Raw genomic sequence first — 20821 nt, 5'->3', positions numbered from 1 at the left:
GGGCACTACGAATACCAGGTGATGCCCTTCGGACTCACCAATGCACCAGCTGTTTTTCAGGCCCTAATCAACGACGTCTTAAGGGACATGATTAACCTGTACGTTTTTGTCTACCTCGACGACATCCTTATCTTTTCCAAGACCGTGCAGGAGCACCGCCACCATGTCCGCCAGGTTCTCCAGAGGCTGCTACAGAACAATCTGTTCGCCAAGGCCCAGAAATGCGAATTTCATGTTCCCGAGGTCTCCTTTCTGGGATTTATTGTACGGACAGGCCAACTCCAAATGGACCCTGCCAAGACCCTGGCCGTCTGGGACTGGCCTACTCCCAAGTCCGTTAAGGAGGTTCAGCGGTTCTTAGGATTCGCTAACTTCTACCGCAAGTTCATCAGGAACTTCAGTTCTGTAGCAGCACCCATGTCAGACCTCACCAAAGGGACAGGTGGATCTTATGGCTGGTCTCCTCAGGCGGAAAAGGCGTTCAAAGACCTCAAGGACCGCTTCTGCACGGCACCCATTCTGGTCCTCCCGGACACCTCCCAACCATTCATCGTGGAGGTGGACGCCTCGGACAGTGGTGTCGGCGCGGTGCTCTCTCAACGTTCGGAAGGAAAGCTGCACCCCTGCGCTTACTTCTCCCACCGCCTGAGTCCTGCGGAGTCCCGGTACGATGTGGGGGATCGAGAACTGCTAGCGGTCAAACTGGCCCTTGAGGAGTGGAGGCACTGGCTGGAGGGAGCGCAACATCCATTCCTGGTTTGGACTGACCACAAGAACCTGGAGTACCTCCAGCAAGCCAAGAGACTGAACCCTCGACAGGCTAGGTGGGCCCTGTTTTTCAGTCGGTTTGACTTCACCCTCTCGTACCGCCCCGGCTCCAAGAACACCAAACCTGACGCACTGTCCAGGCTGTTCTCTGCCACTAACACGGAGAATGAAGTCGGGCCTATTATCCCTGTGTCCCGGATTGTGGCCCCTGTCTGCTGGGGTATTGAGGAGGCTGGCCGACGAGCCCAACGCCAGGACCCCGGTCCTGGGACGGGGCCACCGGGCCTCTTGTACGTCCCACATCAAGCCCGGGCCAAGGTTCTCCAGTGGGGTCACTTTTCCCCTCTCACCGCCCACCCGGGAGCTCGGAGGACCCTGGACTTCCTGAAAAGATGCTTCTGGTGGCCTAACATGGAGAAGGAAGTAAGGTCATTTGTCCTGTCCTGTGAGGTTTGCACCAGAACCAAGAACCCATGACAGCGTCCCCAGGGTCTCCTGCATCCTCTGACCATTCCCCGGCGTCCCTGGTCCCACGTGGCAGTCGACTTCATCACGGGTCTCCCTGAGTCACAAGGTAACACGGTCATTTTGGTCATAGTTGACAGATTCTCCAAGGCCTGCCGCTTCATACCACTGTGCAAACTCCCCTCTGCTCTTGATACAGCGAAACTTATGTTTAATCATGTCTTCCGAGTCTTTGGTCTTCCACAGGACATCGTCTCAGACCGAGGGCCCCAGTTCTCCTCCCGAGTGTGGCACGGGTTCTGCAAGGTCATCGGAGCCACTGCCAGCCTCTCCTCTGGGTTTCACCCACAGTCCAATGGTCAGACGGAGAGGCTCAACCAGGACCTGGAAACCACCCTGCGAGGCCTGGCTATGGATAACCTGACATCGTGGAGCACCTGGCTGCCATGGGCGGAGTACGCCCACAACACCCTGCAGTCATCGGCCACCAAGCTGTCGCCATTCCAGTGCCAATTCGGGTTCCAGCCACCTCTGTTCCCGGACCAGGAGGAGGACGCGAGGGTGCCCTCGGTCAACCAATATGTGAGACGGTGTCGCAAGACCTGGAGCAAGGTCAGGAAGACCCTCATACAGACCTCCAGAACCAACCAGACTCAGGCCAACCGCCATAGAAGACCTGCACACGCTTTCCGCCCTGGGCAGCGGGTTTGGCTGTCCACTAAGGACCTTCCGCTGCGGGTGGAGAACCGCAAGCTTGCTCCTCGCTACATTGGCCCCTTCAAGGTGGTGCACAGGGTGAACCCTGTCTCCTACCGGCTCCAGTTGCCCCGGACTCTGAGGATCAACCCCACTTTCCATGTTTCCCTGTTGCGGCCTGTACTGACGTCTACGTATGCCCCTGCCCCTAGGAACCCCCCCGCATCTTCCAGGGGCAGACTGTGTTCACTGTGCATCACCTGCTTGACTCCCGCCGGGTCCGCGGCGGGTTGCAATATCTGGTGGACTGGGAGGGCTATGGTCCTGAGGAGCGCTGTTGGGTTCCTGCTCGGGATGTCCTAGATAAAGAACTGTGTCGGGACTTCCATTCGGCCCATCTGGATCGCCCTGGGAACGTCAGGAGACGCTCCTAGAGGGGGGGGTCCTGTTCGGACTGTTTTGGCCTCTAGAGGCCGCTGTTATTTCCTTTTCGTGTCATGTTTATTTTGGCCTCTAGAGGCTGCCACTGTTCCTGTGTTTTGTGTTTGTGTTAATTGCCTGTTTAGTCCTGAATATTTTCACCTGTGTTCAATTTAGTTTGTGTATTTATACCCCCTGAGTTCAGTCCTCTTGTCACGGAGTCTTTGTGCTGTTATGTTTATCTCCAGTTTCCTCTGTACTGTGTTCTTTGTTTTGCACTTTGCTTTTCTTTTGGATTTAGTAGTGACTGTGTTTTTGGATCTTCTGAGCTTTTGCATTTTTGCCTTTTCCTTTTTGGACTTTGAACTTTTGGATATTTTATTTTTCCCTTTGTCTTCCCAGTGTTGGATTATACTCTTTGTTTTTTTTTTTTGTTTTTTTTGTTTTGCCCTGGATTGTATATAGTGTATATAGTATAAATAAACCTTTTGATACTTTTTCTACTTCCACCTCACGCCTCTGCATTTGAGTCATCCCCCTGGTGGCCTAGTGGGGGTTTGCTGGATTATCACACCAATGAACCAGGTTCGAATCCCAGCAAAACCCTAACAAACCCAAACGTATAATAGGTATTTTAAGCAATTTCCTTCTTAATTCCTCAGACTATACATTTTACATATACTAAATGTACTATCACTGGCATACTACATGTCATTTTGTGCAGATTTTGCACACATTTCAGATGCTTTATTAATCAATAGTAGGCATGTAATGATTCACCCAATTCACGATTCGATCCAATTTGCAATATTGGGTTCACGATCTGATTTTCAAATGATATTTTTGAAAAAATTTGCCAAAAAATGCAACATTTTTTTTCCTGTTCTTGATGAACTTAAATATCCCTTTTGTTAAATAAAAAACAAACAAAAAAACCTTTTGTTTCAGTTTCTTAATACCCAACAATAATAATTTACTCACACTTGTAAAGGTTGGAGTAAACTACAGTGGTGCTTGAAAGTTTGTGAACCCTTTAGAATTTTCTATATTTCTGCATAATATGACCTAAAACATCATCAGATTTTCACACAAGTCCTAAAAGTAGATAAAGAGAACCCAGTTAAACAAATGAGACAAAAATATTATACTTGGTCATTTATTTATTGAGAAAAATGATCCAATATTACATATCTGTGAGTGGCAAAAGTATGTGAACCTCTAGGATTAGCAGTTAATTTGAAGGTGAAATTAGAGTCCGGTGTTTTCAATCAATGGGATGACAATCAGGTGTGAGTGGGCACCCTGTTTTATTTAAAGAACAGGGATCTATCAAAGTCTGATCTTCACATCACATGTTTGTGGAAGTGTATCATGGCACAAACAAAGGAGATTTCTGAGGACCTCAGAAAAAGCGTTGTTGATGCTCATCAGGCTGGAAAAGGTTACAAAACCATCTCTAAAGAGTTTGGACTCCACCAATCCACAGTCAGACAGATTGTGTACAAATGAAGGAAATTTAAGACCATTGTTACCCTCCCCAGGAGTGGTCGACCAACAAAGATCACTCCAAGAGCAAGGCGTGTAATAGTCGGCGAGGTCACAAAGGACCCCAGGGTAACTTCTAAGCAATTGAAGGCCTCTCTCACATTGGCTAATGTTAATGTTCATGAGTCCTCCATCAGGAGAACACTGAACAACAATGGTGTGCATGGCAGAGTTGCAAGGAGAAAGCCACTGCTCTCCAAAAAGAACATTGTTGCTTGTCTGCAGTTTGCTAACGATCACGTGGACAAGCCAGAAGGCTATTGGAAAAATGTTTTGTGGACGGATGAGACCAAAATAGAACTTTTTGGTTTAAATGAGAAGCGTTATGTTTGGAGAAAGGAAAACACTGCATTCCAGCATAAGAATCTTATCCCATCTGTGAAACATGGTGGTGGTAGTATCATGATTTGGGCCTGTTTTGCTGCATCTGGGCCAGGATGGCTTGCCATCATTGATGGAACAATGAATTCTGAATTATACCAGCGAATTCTAAAGGAAAATGTCAGGACATCTGTCCATGAAGTGAATCTCAAGAGAAGGTGGGTCATGCAGCAAGACAACGACCCTAAGCACACAAGTCGTTCTACCAAAGAATGGTTAAAGAAGAATAATGTTAATGTTTTGGAATGGCCAAGTCAAAGTCCTGACCTTAATCCAATCGAAATGTTGTGGAAGGACTTGAGCGAGCAGTTCATGTGAGGAAACCCATCAACATCCCAGAGTTGAAGCTGTTCTGTACGGAGGAATGGGCTAAAATTCCTCCAAGCCGATGTGCAGGACTGATCAACAGTTACCGGAAACATTTAGTTGCAGTTATTGCTGCACAAGGGGGTCACACCAGATACTGAAAGCAAAGGATCACATACTTTTGCCAATCACAGATATGTAATATTGGATAATTTTCCTCAATAAATAAATGACCAAGTATAATATTTTTGTCTCATTTGTTTAACTGGGTTCTCTTTATCTACTTTTAGGACTTGTGTGAAAATCTGATGTTTTAGGTCATATTTATGCAGAAATATAGAAAATTCTAAAGGGTTCACAAACTTTCAAGCACCACTGTATAATAGTCTCTTAACTAAAATATCCCTTTTATCAAAAAAGAAAAATAACAAATAGGGCTTTTCTTCATAAACTTGTACTGACTCCATTTGCTTCGCTTTTCTTTTGCATTCAGCAGTCTGTAAAAAGAGAGCTCTGATTTCTTGATAAATCTGTTTCTACAGTCAGTCACACAACAGCTGTTTCCCATTAGAGCTGTGTTACTTTTGTCTAATGTGAAGTCACATGTATTCCTGCTTTGTTTGCTATTACACCATCTGCTGTCTAAACAACAATTACCACAAGGAAAAACTAAAAGATTACACAGCCTTGAAAATAATCACAACTATTATTATCATTATCTCATCTCATCTCATTATCTCTAGCTGCTTTATCCTGTTCTACAGGGTCGCAGGCAAGCTGGAGCCTATCCCAGCTGACTACAGGCGAGAGGCGGGGTACACCCTGGACAAGTATGATATATCTTTACATATCTAATCAATGGTACAAATGGAAAGGAACTCTAAACTAAAGAGAGGGAACCTACAGTCTGTAACCAAACTAACTGCGTGATTAATATCAGTGTTCAGTTATTTTCCTCACACATCAGCTCTAAAGAACTTGAGCACACCACAGTTCACACAGCTATCATTTGCCTTTATGTCATTTGTTTTAATATGAGTTGCTTTAATATCATTTGCATTACCATGACAGGGAGTGCTTAGGTTTATTGAAACTTATTCACAGGAAGAAAAAAAAAATCTAATCAAGTTAAAATATCTTGAATACAGTCCAAATGTATGTAGTATTTCCGATTATAAAATACAATGAACAAAATATAAGATTATTATACCTATTTCTAGACATTTTTTCATACTTTCCATAATTAAACATTCTTATTCTATTGGCAGACAATTCTGTTTCTTTCGAGAATAATAAATGCTAAAAATGAGCAGAATTATCTGCCAAAAAACAGTCCCACAGAAGAGGTACTATAGCGCAAACTGCTGAAAAAATTAATGCCCACACCTTTTTGTTTTAGTCAGCATTAACTTTTTCAGCAGTTTGTGCTACAGTAGCTCTTCTGTGGGATTGGACCATATGGGCGAGCCTTCGTGCCCCATGCGAATCAATGAGCCTTTGACACCCATGACCCTGTTGCCGGTTCACCGGTTGAGCTTCCTTGGACCACTTTTGGTAGGTACTAACCACTGCATACCGGGAACACCACACAAGATGTGTCATTTTGGAGATGTTCAGACCCAGTCATCTAGCCATCACAATTCAGCGCTTGTCAAAGTCACTCAGATCCTTACACTTGCCCATTTTTCCTGCTTCCAACACATCAACTTCAAGAACTGACTGTTTTCTTGCTGCCTAATACTCATATATCCCACCCCTTGACTGGTGCCACTGTAATGAGATAATCTGTGTTATTCACTTCTTCACCTGTCAGTGGTCATAATGTTATGGCTGATCAGTGTATATAATATTAAAAAGTCACATCATACAATATGTTTTACTGAAGCCGTATCAAAGGCATGCCATTTCTCTAGATAGTTTCATCAAGGTGCTAAAATTGTCTTGTCAGCCTCTATATTTTGTCAGATATATGTAAGGAATAATTATGAGAACAACTGAGCGGTTTTTCTGGCACAAATGCATTCATACAGCGAGGACCAGAGCTCAGTGAGAACACTAATGAAGCATGTGCATGGGAGAGAAGACTTTGTGTTCTCTGATAATGCACATTTTAATAGCCTGTATATATTTAATTAAAGCGAGATGGTCTTTCAATTTCATAAAATCGGTGAAATTTAGTTCCCTCTGAAATTTGGTCATTGTGATATGTTTATTTCTGTAATATCTAAAAAACCCCCCAAAAAACCCAGGCCATTCTGTGGCTAGGAAGTTATTTATTTTGAGGAGATTCCCTAGCAAATACTGTACATGAAATCACTCGCTTCGCGCAGTCAAGCAGAGAGAGGAAGTCCGGTGTGCACATGCACAAGTTTTCGTTGACCAGGCACTAACCCAGTTATGTCATTTTGCCGCGAGACGAGGAGCTAATCATAACATTCGCATTGCAAGTTCAGTACTCAAGTTATGACAGAAAATATGACTGAGCCAATGGATCCTACACATCAAATGCTGGTTAGTATGTTTCTTCTTCTCGTAAATATTGTAATTAGTGAATAACATGCTGCAATTATGAATGAATGAATGAATGAATGAATGAACCCTTTATTGTCACTGTTACCAGTAAAATTGACCATCAACCTGTCCTTACAGAGGGGGAACAGGACAGGAAGACAGGGATAAAAGAAAAAGAAACACAGTAGTAACATGAGGAAAGATGAGGAAAAAAAGAACCCCCCCCCCACTATGCTCCTATCAGGAGTACAGTGTGGGAGCATTTAAAAACCTCCGCACGAGCACACAATAACACAAGTACACTTTAAAACATGGGACTTGAGGGGGGGAAAGGGGGGAAGGAGGGGGCAATCAGGGGTGGGGGGTAAGGGGGTAGGAGGGCAGGAGGTAGAGGTAACCCAGCGCAAGCAAGCAGCCGTCCGCTCCTGCAGCCATGCAAACGGCGCTGGTCACGCACCCGCTTGTCACACTGGGGGTGAAAAACGGCGACCGCGGAAAATTGGGGAAGGAATGCGAAGAATGCGAGAGTGTCTCCCAGCAGTGACCTTATGGGGGAAATGTTGTCCCAGCAACAGCCTAGATCGAGGCCGGTGCTGTTCAGGGAGCCGAATGTCGATAAGATAGAGATTGTTTGGTCTTCCGAACAGACGCAGTCTTTACACGTCCACACCACTCATCCATATCTGTCCATTTCGTCCATATCTGTCCATTTCTGTTCAATTCAATTCCATTTGGTCTCCGAAATACTTATTCCTTGCAAAGCCGAAAGCGTCTCCAAGATGACGACCATGTTGTGGTTCAAATTCTATAGCCACAGTCTGAGTGCCGACAGCTTTGCCCACCGCTTTAATCATATCAGGCAGCTTTGTGGGGCTTTGAACAGCTGTCACCATTGTCTGATTTCCTCGATATACCAGGGCAATGCCTAATCCAATCAGCAAAAGTCTGGTAATCATGGTTCCGAATAGGTAGATATCTCCAATGTCCTCCACAGATGTTCCGGCAGGACAGGTGGGTTCCCCCGAACCCAGAAACTGTGTCAATTTCGTTAGGAGACCAGTTTAACAAATCCACGCTTTTTTAGTTTAGAAATTCAATGCGTAGAGAGTCTCTCAAAAAAAAAAGTATAGGCAGACGAGACGAAACAAAGAGCACAAGCAGGGAAAAAAAGGAGAGGAGAGCAGAGAAATGCAACCGCCTTCCGTGAGAGCACGGAGAAGAGAGAGCCCAATTATGTAATTAGCCCAAATATGTGTCTTTTTGAGGTGAACTTGAGCCTGGTCACTCATCTTGTTGAAGTCTGTTTTTCATTGAGTGTATTTTAGCCAATATTCGTTAGTCATAGCGAAAATTATGTATTGATTTCACAATGTAAACATTACCGACTTGTCCAGGCTGTACCCTGCCTCTCACCCATAGTCAGCTGGGATAGGCTCCAGCTTGCCTGCGACCCTGCACAGGATAAGCGGCTACAGATAATGGATGGATGGATGTAAATATTATTCCTGTGCATTAGATAGTTTACACAGAAGGTCCTTTTTTGTCATTGCGATGGTGAAGACCGCTGAGCGAAAATGTGTGTAATTAGACTATACATCTATATTGCACAACTTCTGGTGAACAACCTCTCGATTCACTATCATACTGTGCAGTTTATTTTGTTGAACAAGACAGTATATGGTTCTTTTTCACTGTGGCAGCGGGGGCGTGGCCAAGGGCCAGTTTGTGAATGGAGTGCGAGGCGGAGGAAGGTGCTATATGTGTATGTGTGTGTGTGCTGTGAGAAGGAGCAGGGATTGAGGACCTCTTCCCCTGGCTGAAATCACGTCGGTACAGTGGCACACAGTTTATTTTGAAACTGCTGAAAAGCGTGTTTTGTGTTAAGTGACAGTTAAAAAATAAAAATGAAAGTGACATTGATCCTGCCTGCCTGTTTCATTCATCTTTTTGATTTTTGTGTTTGCTAATGTTTTTGCCAAACATAGTGATCAGAAATAATAGTTTTGGGAATACGAACCCTCCTCTATCTTTGTAACGCCACTAACAGACTTTCCTAAAGTCGACTTCAGTATAACCTCATGAATTTCCTGTATAACCCACCCGTTTCAGACATGAGCCCGAGGAGAGAAAAAAAATCTCTAAAGTTTGATTGAAGGAGTGATAGGATATATATATACGATCACCAATATTTATTAGTTTGGTCGTGTGTTTCCTTTCCTTTGCAATACAGGGTCTTTTCTTCTCACTTTCTGTTACTGTCGCCGGTCTTATGTGTTTCATGTGCACACTCACGTGCTCCATTGTTCTCTCAGGTTGCAAATTTGTATCCCACAATGCGTTGTGAACGGGGAAACCCCACCATATCATGCATGACGTAGTATCTTGGTTTAGGTCACGGTGAGGCAAGAAAAAAATGGCAGAGAATTTAGGGCCACTGGGTTCTAAATTCATTAATTGTTCTTTTAGGGAAAAAAAAGTAATAAAATTTGAAGCCTGTGATTCGAATTCAGTAGCTTTTGATCCACTAAAAAATAATAATTGGGTGTCAGGGAAAATTCTTTTTATGGCCTAAATTCGAAAAATCTGAAAGGGAGTCTACCTTTAATGTAATGTTTGGGAAATGTGCACAAAAATTTAAACTATCATGCATATCGGACAGAACAATCTTTTGGAAATCAAGATCAACCAAGATCTCGTTTGAATTACTGACTGGCTTTCTCTTAATTGTCTATCTATTAATCATTCAAAGACAAAGGCTATCACCTTTGGTAACGGTGACACCATGCCTAGTTTCACAAGGCCATTGAACAGAAAAACAGTTTGGAACTACTTGGCATTACTACTGACAGTACCTTGTCCATGAGTCTTTATATTAAGAACACACTTAACAAAGTATACGCTAAACTTTCAGCCATCAAACAAATTTAAAAAAACGTGATCCCCATCAGGGGCGGCACGGTGGTGTAGTGGTTAGCGCTGTCGCCTCACAGCAAGAAGGTCCGGGTTCGAGCCCCGTGGCCGGCGAGGGCCTTTCTGTGTGGAGTCTGCATGTTCTCCCCGTGTCCGCGTGGGTTTCCTCCGGGTGCTCCGGTTTCCCCCACAGTCCAAAGACATGCAGGTTAGGTTAACTGGTGACTCTAAATTGACCGTAGGTGTGAATGTGAATGGTTGTCTGTGTCTATGTGTCAGCCCTGTGATGACCTGGCGACTTGTCCAGGGTGTACCCCGCCTTTCGCCCGTAGTCAGCTGGGATAGGCTCCAGCTTGCCTGCGACCCTGTAGAACAGGATAAAGCGGCTAGAGATAATGAGATGAGGTGAGATTATGTTGTTTATAAGGCTTCTTTGATATATTTGATATTTACCTATTATCATAGTTTAATGCTTGTTTTTTATATTTTTAATTAAGATCTTTTGTTAGTTTGAATGTATTTGTTACAAATCTTTGACTCATTGTATATATCGACGATAAATAAAGCCATGACTGATTGACTGATGAACAGTACAGCTAGGCTTTTCAAAAGTGGCTTGTTTCCTTATGAAAGTTACAAACTTGGCACCACTGGTGTCTCGGCAGTTGTCTGAAATGCATTTACACGCATTAGCGTTTACGTTATAAATGTAGATGTGTGTGTCCTTCGTCATCTCCGAATGTGGTTTGAGTAAACGGATCACCCTGCCTCTTAGAGACACACTGACACTTTGTACTTGACACAAATCACAACTCGAGACACAGGTAAACACCAGGTGTAAACAGGTCCTGTGGTAATGGCTGTCTCTTTTTGCAGACATGGGAGACTTTGTTGAAGCTGACCAGCGCAAGACGGTGACCCAGGGCCGGGCAGCCATCTTAAACTCACCAGATGTCAGCTCTTTTCCCCGGCCACAGGTCACATGGTTCAGGGACGGCTACAAGATCATTCCCAGCAGCAGAGTGTAAGTGCAGATTATTTGCTTGCTTTGTGCGCTTTAAGACACACATGACTCTTCGGAAAGTAGGGCAATGCATTATGAAGTCGTGTGCAGTAGCTGGGAATTTTGGGAGTCTTTCTGACTGGTCATATATATCAGTCCACAAACATCTGGCAGAACACAGATGGGGAAACAAACCTCTGGCTGGAATGAGAACATGTCAGCCAGTGATAAGGAAGACATAGGCTTTGTGTGTGTGTGTGTGTGTGTGTGTGTGTGTGTTCACTACTTGTCAGAGAAGGAGAAGTGCAATTAATGCCTGTTCCCAGCCGTTCTTCAATCTAACTACAATAGTTCTTCATTGCCTTTTTCTAATTAGCAGCCTACCCAGACATAGACAGGCACGCTTGATCCTCTTCCCCATTATCGCTCAAATGTCTTTCTCATTCTGGCTCGTTGTGGCAGGGCCCCAAATCACAGTCCTGTAAGCTAGCCAGCCATGCCTAATGACTCACCTACAAAGATAAAGATGGCCCTGTTTAAAAACACTGTTCCGTTTCATCACAGGGCATAACTGAGAGGTGATTAAGGTCACAAAGGCAAATTTTAAAATGGACTCTCGCTGGTAATGATGTCCAATAGTTTCATTCCTCTCTGGATTTCCTACACTCAGCTTTTGGCTTAAAGATAAATGTTCACCCTGAAACACTTTAAATATATTTACAGTGGTGCTTGAAAGTTTGTGAACCCTTTAGAATTTTCTATATTTCTGCATAAATATGACCTAAAATGTCATCAGATTTTCACACAAGTCCTAAAAGTAGATAAAGAGAACCCAGTTAAACAAATGAGACAAAAATATTATACTTGGTCACTTATTTATTGAGGAAAATGAACCAATATTACATATCTGTGAGTGGCAAAAGTATGTGAACCTTTGCTTTCGGTATCTGGTGTGACCCCCTTGTGCAGCAATAACTGCAACTAAACGTTTCCGGTAACTGTTGATCAGTCCTGCACACCGGCTTGGAGGAATTTTAGCCCATTCCTCCATACAGAACAGCTTCAACTCTGGGATGTTGGTGGGTTTCCTCACATGAACTGCTCGCTTCAGGTCCTTCCACAACATTTCGATTGGATTAAGGTCAGGACTTTGACTTGGCCATTCCAAAACATTAACTTTATTCTTCTTTAACCATTCTTTGGTAGAATGACTTGTGTGCTTAGGGTTGTTGTCTTGCTGCATGACCCACCTTCTCTTGAGATTCAGTTCATGGACAGATGTCCTGACATTTTCCTTTAGAATTTGCTGGTATAATTCAGAATTCATTGTTCCATCAATAATGGCAAGCCGTCCTGGCCCAGATGCAGCAAAACAGGCCCAAACCATGATACTACCACCACCATGTTTCACAGATGGGATAAGGTTCTTATGCTGGAATGCAGTGTTTTCCTTTCTCCAAACATCTCATCTCATCTCATCATCTCTAGCCGCTTTATCCTTCTACAGGGTCGCAGGCAAGCTGGAGCCTATCCCAGCTGACTACGGGCGAAAGGCGGGGTACACCCTGGACAAGTCGCCAGGTCATCACAGGGCTGACACATAGGCACAGACAACCATTCACACTCACACCTACGGTCAATTTAGAGTCACCAGTTAACCTAACCTGCATGTCTTTGGGCTGTGGGGGAAACCGGAGCACCCGGAGGAAACCCACGCGGACACGGGGAGAACATGCAAACTCCACACAAAAAGGCCCTCGCCGGCCCCGGGGCTCGAACCCAGGACCTTCTTGCTGTGAGGCGACAGCGCTAACCACTACACCACCGTGCCGCCTTTCTCCAAACATAACGCTTCATATTTAAACCAAAAAGTTCTAGTTTGATCTCATCTGTCCACAAAACATTTTTCCAATAGCCTTCTGGCTTGTCCATGTGATCTTTAGCAAACTGCAGATGAGCAGCAACATTCTTTTTGGAGAGCAGTGGCTTTCTCCTTGCAACTCTGCCATGCACACCATTGTTGTTCAGTGTTTTCCTGATGGAGGACTCATGAACATTAACATTAGCCAATGTGAGAGAGGCCTTCAGTTGCTTAGAAGTTACCCTGGGGTCCTTTGTGACCTCACCGACTATTACACGCCTTGCTCTTGGAGTGATCTTTGTTGGTCGACCACTCCTGGGGAGGGTAACAATGGTCTTGAATTTCCTCCATTTCTACACAATCTGTCTGACTGTGGATTGGTGGAGTCCAAACTCTTTAGAGATGGTTTTGTAACCTTTTCCAGCCTGATGAGCATCAACAACACTTTTTCTGAGGTCCTCAGAAATCTCCTTTGTTTGTGCCATGATACACTTCCACAAATGTGTTGTGAAGATCAGACTTTGATAGATCCCTGTTCTTTAAATAAAACAGGGTGCCCACTCACACCTGATTGTCATCCCATTGATTGAAAACACCTGACTCTAATTTCACCTTTAAATTAACTGCTAATCCTAGAGGTTCACATACTTTTGCCACTCACAGATATGTAATATTGGATCATTTTCCTCAATAAATAAATGACCAAGTATAATATTTTTGTCTCATTTGTTTAACTGGGTTCTCTTTATCTACTTTTAGGACTTGTGTGAAAATCTGATGATGTTTTAGGTCATATTTATGCTGAAATATAGAAAATTCTAAAGGGTTCACAAACTTTCAAGCACCACTGTATTTTGAAATATTCTTGCATTTTCGTTCGTGTGTGTGTGTGTGTGATGTTGATGCCACATGGGGTATTGTAAACAGTTACAGTCAACAGTTCAATAATCTCAAACATAAGGGATAAGATTTTACTGTTGGTTCCTAAAAACAAAAAAGCGAGAACTTCTTTTCTCACTTAAAATTATTCAGTGATGTTCATATACACATATAGTGTATTGTAGAAATGTGTTTAAAGGAGATACGCAGAGCCTTTATTTTAAAATAAATTTCTGAGCGGATAGTATCTCCATCCTTGACTCTTGTATGCTGCATAAATGGGAATAAAATATATATATTTTTGAGAGTTAAAATCGACCGCAAAGTTGGCATTCGAGCTGCCCCGCTGAGCCAGCCAGCCCTGAGTGCGTGACGTCACAGCGGTAACCGGTTTTAAGGCTGAGGCCTTTTACAGCTATAGACCAAAGTCATATCAATAAAAATTTATGGTGAAAGTAAGAAATACCATTACCGACTCGCTCAACTAAGACTGATTTGACTTCACTGATTGTGGGTTGACTCTCATTAAAACAGGATAGGTGTTATAACTTATGCAACATACATGTACATGCATGCATTTTCACTGATAAAACATAAAAGGCTAATTAAATAATCAGATTAACTGAGACAATCACATTCTGAAGCAAATTAAATAATCTTATACCGGTAACTTAAACACACAATACAAGTTACATGTATTAATCTAAATACAGGTAAACAACTTTTTTTTTTTTAATCCAAATGAGAGTCAGAGCTTACCCGTCTGTGTTCTCGCTTCTTGAAGGCCGATTGTTTTTGAAACAATCTGACTTTCAGTTGTTCGTTCAGTTCTCCGTTCATTCGCTTCTTCCACGTAAGGGAGAGATGGCAGCAATATCCAGTTTAGAAATCAGACGGCTGCTCCACTCATTCACTTTTTTCCATTACTGAGTACTCCGCCATTACTGCTCGGCTCAGGCAATTACTAAAACCCGGGACGGAACGGGATGTCAGGTTTTAGCAACAACTGCAGGGAGGTCACTGCCCGAGCAATATATCCCGTCCCGTTCCATTTTAGCAACAACCCTTGGCTCACTCCGGGAGGACTGGTGCAACTGAACTCACTTTCCTTTTAAAAAAAATAAATAAAATAAATACTTTCCTTTTCTTATACTTTTCTTTTCCTTTAATTGTTGGTACTGCACCCTCTTTCAATACGGGCTTATAGCCAACGCTCCTCAACAGATCAGAGGTCTCGTACGAGTCTTCAGTAAAATGTGCAGAGCAGAGGAGAGACCACTTCACAGGCGCCCAATGTGCCCGTGAACTTCTCGCAAAACGCGTCCAAATCTTTGCAGTTTGAACATTCTTGGGCCATAATAATAATAATAATGCATTTTATTTAGAAGCGCCTTTCAAAACACTCAAGGACACTATACAAACAGTAAAAACAAGAGTAAAAACAACAGTAAAAACAGTAAAACAAGACACAATAAAAGCACAGAGAAAGTAAACAGAGAATTTAGAGATAGTAAAAGTCACAATGAATATGCTAACCGAAACAAATGAGTTTTCAGTCTGGATTTGAATAGAGGTAGAGAGTCGATATTACATATGTCGGGGGGGAGTGAATTCCAGAGTTGGGGAGCAGAGCGACTGAAAGCTCTACTCCCCATAGTACTGAGGCGGGCAGAGGGGACAGTGAGGAAGATGGAGGAGAAGGATCGGAGGGAACGAGAGGGGGTAGCAATGTGGAGAAGATTGGACAAATATGGAGGGGCAAGATTATGGATGGCCTTGAATGTGTGGAGGAGAATTTTGAAATTGATCCTGTATTTGATAGGGAGCCAGTGGAGAGTCTGTAGTGTTGGGGTGATGTGATGAAAAGAGGGCAAATTGGTGATGATACGGGCAGCTGAATTCTGGACCAATTGGAGCTCATGAAGGGATTTTTGAGGGAGACCAAAGAGGAGAGAATTACAGTAGTCAATGCGGGAGGTGACAAGACTGTGTACAAGGATGGAGGTGGTGTGGGAGGTGAGGGAGGGGCGAAGACGATTTATGTTGCGTAAGTGAAAATAAGCAGACCGTGTAATGTTATTGATATGAGAGAGGAAGGATAGAGAGCTGTCTCGGATGACACCCAGGCTCTTGACCTGAGGGGAGGGGAAGACTATGGAACCGTCAATTGAAAAGGAGATACTGTCAACTTTGGAGAGGGTGGATTTGGTGCCTACAAAGAGGACTTCAGTTTTGTCGCTGTTCAGTTTCAGGAAGTTAGAGGTGAACCAGGATTTGATTTCAGCTAAGCAGGTGGTAAGGGAAGGGGAAGGGAGGGTGGAAGAGGGTTTTCCAGACAGGTAGAGCTGGGTGTCATCCGCATAGCAATGAAAGTTGATATTAAATTTACGAAATATATTGCCGAGGGGAAGGAGGTAGGTGATGAAGAGGAGGGGCCCCAGGACAGAGCCCTGGGGCACACCAGAGGTGACGGGGGAGGGTTGAGATCTGAAAGACTTGAGTTGAATGAACTGGGTGTGGCCAGAGAGATAGGAGTGAAACCAGTCGAGGGGGGTGTGAGGATGGAGTGAGAGATGGTGTCAAAGGCTGCACTTAGATCAAGGAGGATGAGAATGGAGAGTAGACCAGAATCAGCTGCCATGAGAAGGTCATTGGTGATCTTTAAAAATCATGAATGCAACTTAAATCCACCTTCTGTCGTGTTGCTGCACCGGCCAAAAACACATCTACGTGGCATGGCAATAAATTAGCTCAAAGTGGAGGATCGGAGTTGCAGTCAGCTCTGTGTTTTGGTATAGTGGAAATGGCAATGAGACCGATAAACTTCCTGCGGTGACGTTACGGATGTCAAGGTCATTCACTCAGACCGCTACCTATATAAATCACTTTAATTGTAAAAATTACGATATTAGATTTATTGTTAATGCTTAAAACTATTCCTGTGCCATTCTTGAGGTCTCAAGACAAACGAAAGTGAGGCCATGGCTCTGCGTATATGCTTTCAGTATACACTTACCAGCCACTTTAATAGGAACTTGTTCTTGATTCTAAGGTCCCTGTTCTTGGCTGCAGGAGTGGAACCCAATGTGTTCTTCTGCCGTTACATGCTGAGATGCTTTTCTGCTCACCACAGTTGTAAAGCGTGATTATATACCGTAGGTTACTATATCCTTCTTAGCAGCTCAAACCAATCTGACCATTTTCCTCTGATGTCTCTTATCAACCAGACATTTCCATCCACAGAACTGTCACCCACTCAATGTTTTTTGTTTTTCGCACCATTCTGCGTAAACCCTAGAGACTGTTGTGTGTGAAAACCCCAGGAGATCAGCAGTTTCTGAAATACTCAAACCAGTCCATCTGGCTCAAACCAACACCCATGCCACAGTGAAAGTCACACTTTGAGATCAGAATTTGTCCCATTCTGATGTTTGAAGTGAACATGAACTGAAGCTCTTGATTTGTATCTGCATGATTTTATGCGGGCGGCACGGTGGTGTAGTGGTTAGCGCTGTCGCCTCACAGCAAGAAGGTCCGGGTTCGAGCCCCGTGGCCGGCGAGGGCCTTTCTGTGTGGAGTTTGCATGTTCTCCCCGTGTCCGCGTGGGTTTCCTCCGGGTGCTCCGGTTCCCCCCACAGTCCAAAGACATGCAGGTTAGGTTAACTGGTGACTCTAAATTGACCGTAGGTGTGAATGCGAGTGTGAATGGTTGTCTGTGTCTATGTGTCAGCCCTGTGATGACCTGGCGACTTGTCCAGGGTGTACCCCGCCTCTCGCCCGTAGTCAGCTGGGATAGGCTCCAGCTTGCCTGCGACCCTGTAGAACAGGATAAAGCGGCTAGAGATAATGAGATGAGATGATTTTATGCATTGTGCTGCTGTCAAGGGATCGGCTGATTAGAGAACTGCATCAAACAGCAGGTGGATGTGCGGGTGTTCCTAATAAAGTGTAGTGATATATCGTCCACCCCAAATAAACACAAGGGTTTTTGGGTCCTGATCTGTTTGAGCAGAGTGTATAGATATAGATGAGGAGGTGCGAGACCTGGACAGATTTAAGGGCTGCTGCATCACTCTTTTTAGACAGAGATAAAGCAATGGCTAATTCTCATTGGCGCAACTACCAGTAGGGAGTTGATTGGCAATTTAGGTAATGTAGGGGAGAGTGGAGAAATTTGGGACAAGTTTTCAGCTTTTGTAGATTGTGTGAAATTCTTTGCAGGTAGCATCACATTCATATTGCATTAAAGAGTATTTACTGTACCCTCCAACTACAACATTAGTTTCTCAGTTTGTCACATATACAGGCCTTCAGACTTCACTTTTACTGTCATTATTCTTTGCAGGGAGACATGAGACATTGAGGGGAGACTTGTGGCATTATGTTGGGAGACTTGGGACATTGAGGGGAGACATGAAACAAAAATAAAATACCTAGGCCTATTGGTATAAATTTTATTTATTATCAAACTTATAACGTATGAACGGTATGAACACACAGTGCTGGTACAGAGATAGAGAAATGTCAGTTTACCCGGAACCTGACTTGACAAAACAGATCCATTCTCAAGAAGGAATGAAATAAGTTTAATTCTCATATAGGGACATGCCCACATTTTTAACAAACATTTTTAACAATTTTATATTTATAAACCACAAGAAAAAACCTGTAACATGATAAACTGTCCCAACTCTCCCCATCTGGAGATTTAAAAAAAATCCTTAAATGTTTTTCCCCATAATTTAACTTTAATAAATAATCTACATAATAAGCAGCAAAGTTTGTTTGTTTGTTTGTTTGTTTGTTTGTTTGTCTTGCGCTAATGTTGCCATTTCTCAACGGATTTTCACCAAATTTGACAAGTAGGTCCGGGGATGAGCTGGAATTTTGCAGATATAAACAAAATTCATGTACGGGCCCCAGGCGGTCCCCGGTGGGCCCCTGGGTGGTGGATGTTTGGATTTTTATTTATCTTGGGTTACCATCACCATTTCTCGACGGAGCTTCACCAAATTTGACATGGAAATCTGGGGGCAACCCAGAATTTTGCAAAACCCAGGCAATGCTGGGTAACCTGCTAGTACTATGGTAACTTGAGGCTACATACTTTAATTCCTAACAGATCCCCAATTCATCAGTGTACATTACACCATAGAATGGAGGTGGAGGCAAAGTAGAAAATACAAGTTCTGGTTGATAAAAGTACTGAACTGCACAAATCTTACTGCAGTGTCCAGGTTCGTGTCTCCAAAGGAAGTAGGTTATTCGAAGGGCCAACATCTAACTTCTGATGTCATCAAAAACCTGATTGGTCTAAATTAATTTCTGGGAATACAAACTGTCCCAAGTCTCCCCGCTTTCCCCTACAGCACCAGTCAAATGTTTGGACACCCCTTCTAATTCAATGTTTTTTCTTTATTTTTATTAATTAAAAGTCACTTCATGTCTTAAAGTAATGACGGATGTCATTTCTGTTTACTTAGTTGAGTGGTTCTAGATATAATATGGATTACTACAGTTATGAAATAGGGCTATTTACTGTACTTTTATTATTTACTATTTACTGTTTGATCAGAAACGCATTAAGAAGGTAAGAAATTGCACTAATTAACTTTTGACAAGGCACACCTGTTAATTGAAAAGCATTCCAGGTGACTACCTCATGAAGCTGGTTAAGGTAATGCCAATAGTGTGCAAAGTGTCATCAAGGTAACCACTGGGTACTTTGAAAAAGCTAAAACATCAAACATATTTTGTTTTTTAACACTTTTTTTAATTTACCACATAATTCCATATATGTTCCAGATGTTATTTCATAGTTCTGATGTCTTCAGTATTGTTCTACAATGTAGAAAATAGTCACAATACAGAAAAACCTATGAATGAGTCAAGTAAGGGTGTACAAACTTTTGACTGGTACTGTAGAATAGGAAAGGGTTCTGTGTCGTGGAGCTAGAATTAGGATCTGTTTCGCACATGAAGGTGTTTCAAAAAGCCAGAGCGTGACTCTATACATAGGTATCCAGGTCTCTGGCTTTTGTCCAACTTTGTAATTGAACTCTCCTGCCAGTGCTTTGACATAATATTGTGACCGTATTAAAAGAAAAAAAAAGAGGAAAAAAAAACAACTCCAGCAAATGAATTTTGCACTTCCAGCAAGATGAATCGCCTTACATATGCAGCTGTGAAAAGGGTAGGTCTAACGCTAATGTGCTTGTGTGTCCATGACCATTTACCTGTGGGAGCTTGGCCAGACTCCAAGTCTGTGATGGCTCGCTGGCCCTCTGTTTGAGCCAGCAGGGTTACAATGCCCAGAGCAAAGGCAGTGGGGTAATATAAGTCATATCTCATATCCCAGGCCAAGCCCATTAGCATGCTTCTTGATGTGATGTCACATTCCTAATTGTTCTGTGGCAGGAGCAGAAACAGTGCAATCAGCTTAGCTATTTAAACTGGCTCTACTTGTGGCTGGGCAGAATCCCCAGGAAAGGCCTTTGGAAATAGGGGTGTACTTCATAAACAATTGAATCACATAGAGATTAAATTAACTGGCCTTGCAGGATCAAACTTTATCTGTGTGGGAGGATTTGAAGCACAGAATCAATATCCACGCAAGGCAACGTACGGCAGTGCAAATTTCTTTATGAGTCTCATATGATATTTATGGCTTGAAATTGAATGCCTGCAAAAGAGACAAATGCCATCTGAAGAAGAGCAGGTCACATGAAAGGGCACTCATTTAGAGATGACCTTCTCTGCTGGTGTGATTCCTTGTAATAGTTCAGACTTTCTGTTCCCACTGCATTTTTTTTTCTTAAAAAACAAACAAAAAACCCAGTTGTGATCAATGATTAAACGATAATCAAAAACAACAGGGTGGTGTGATGCGTCCTGACACAAGGCAGAGCTCAGAGTGGAATTTTTTCAGCTCGTCCTGAAATCTGTTCTTCCTTTTATTCCACAGCAATTTGGTAACAATTCTCATTTATTCATGATCAGGACACTTTAATGGTTTTTAACCATGACATTTAATGCTATGGACCAATCCGTTTCTTATTAGATTTATTAATATTAGA

At 43.2% G+C, this 20821-nt stretch overlaps 1 protein-coding gene across 4 annotated transcripts in view; it reads left to right on the top strand.

Moving 5' to 3' along the window:
• The window catches only part of sdk1a (sidekick cell adhesion molecule 1a), a 539170-nt gene that overhangs the window by 213713 nt on the left and 304636 nt on the right, over window positions 1-20821 (top strand). For all 4 annotated transcript variants that reach the window (XM_060943068.1, XM_060943067.1, XM_060943066.1 and 1 more), the window contains exon 4: window positions 10879-11026. In XM_060943068.1, the coding sequence (XP_060799051.1) occupies window positions 10879-11026 (148 nt within the window). The remainder of the gene's footprint in view (window positions 1-10878; window positions 11027-20821) is intronic.

This window comes from Neoarius graeffei, chromosome 16 (assembly GCF_027579695.1).
Source record: "Neoarius graeffei isolate fNeoGra1 chromosome 16, fNeoGra1.pri, whole genome shotgun sequence".
NCBI lineage: Eukaryota > Metazoa > Chordata > Actinopteri > Siluriformes > Ariidae > Neoarius > Neoarius graeffei.
Note: the sequence above shows the minus strand (reverse complement) of the source record. Positions and strands in the feature narration are given on the sequence as shown.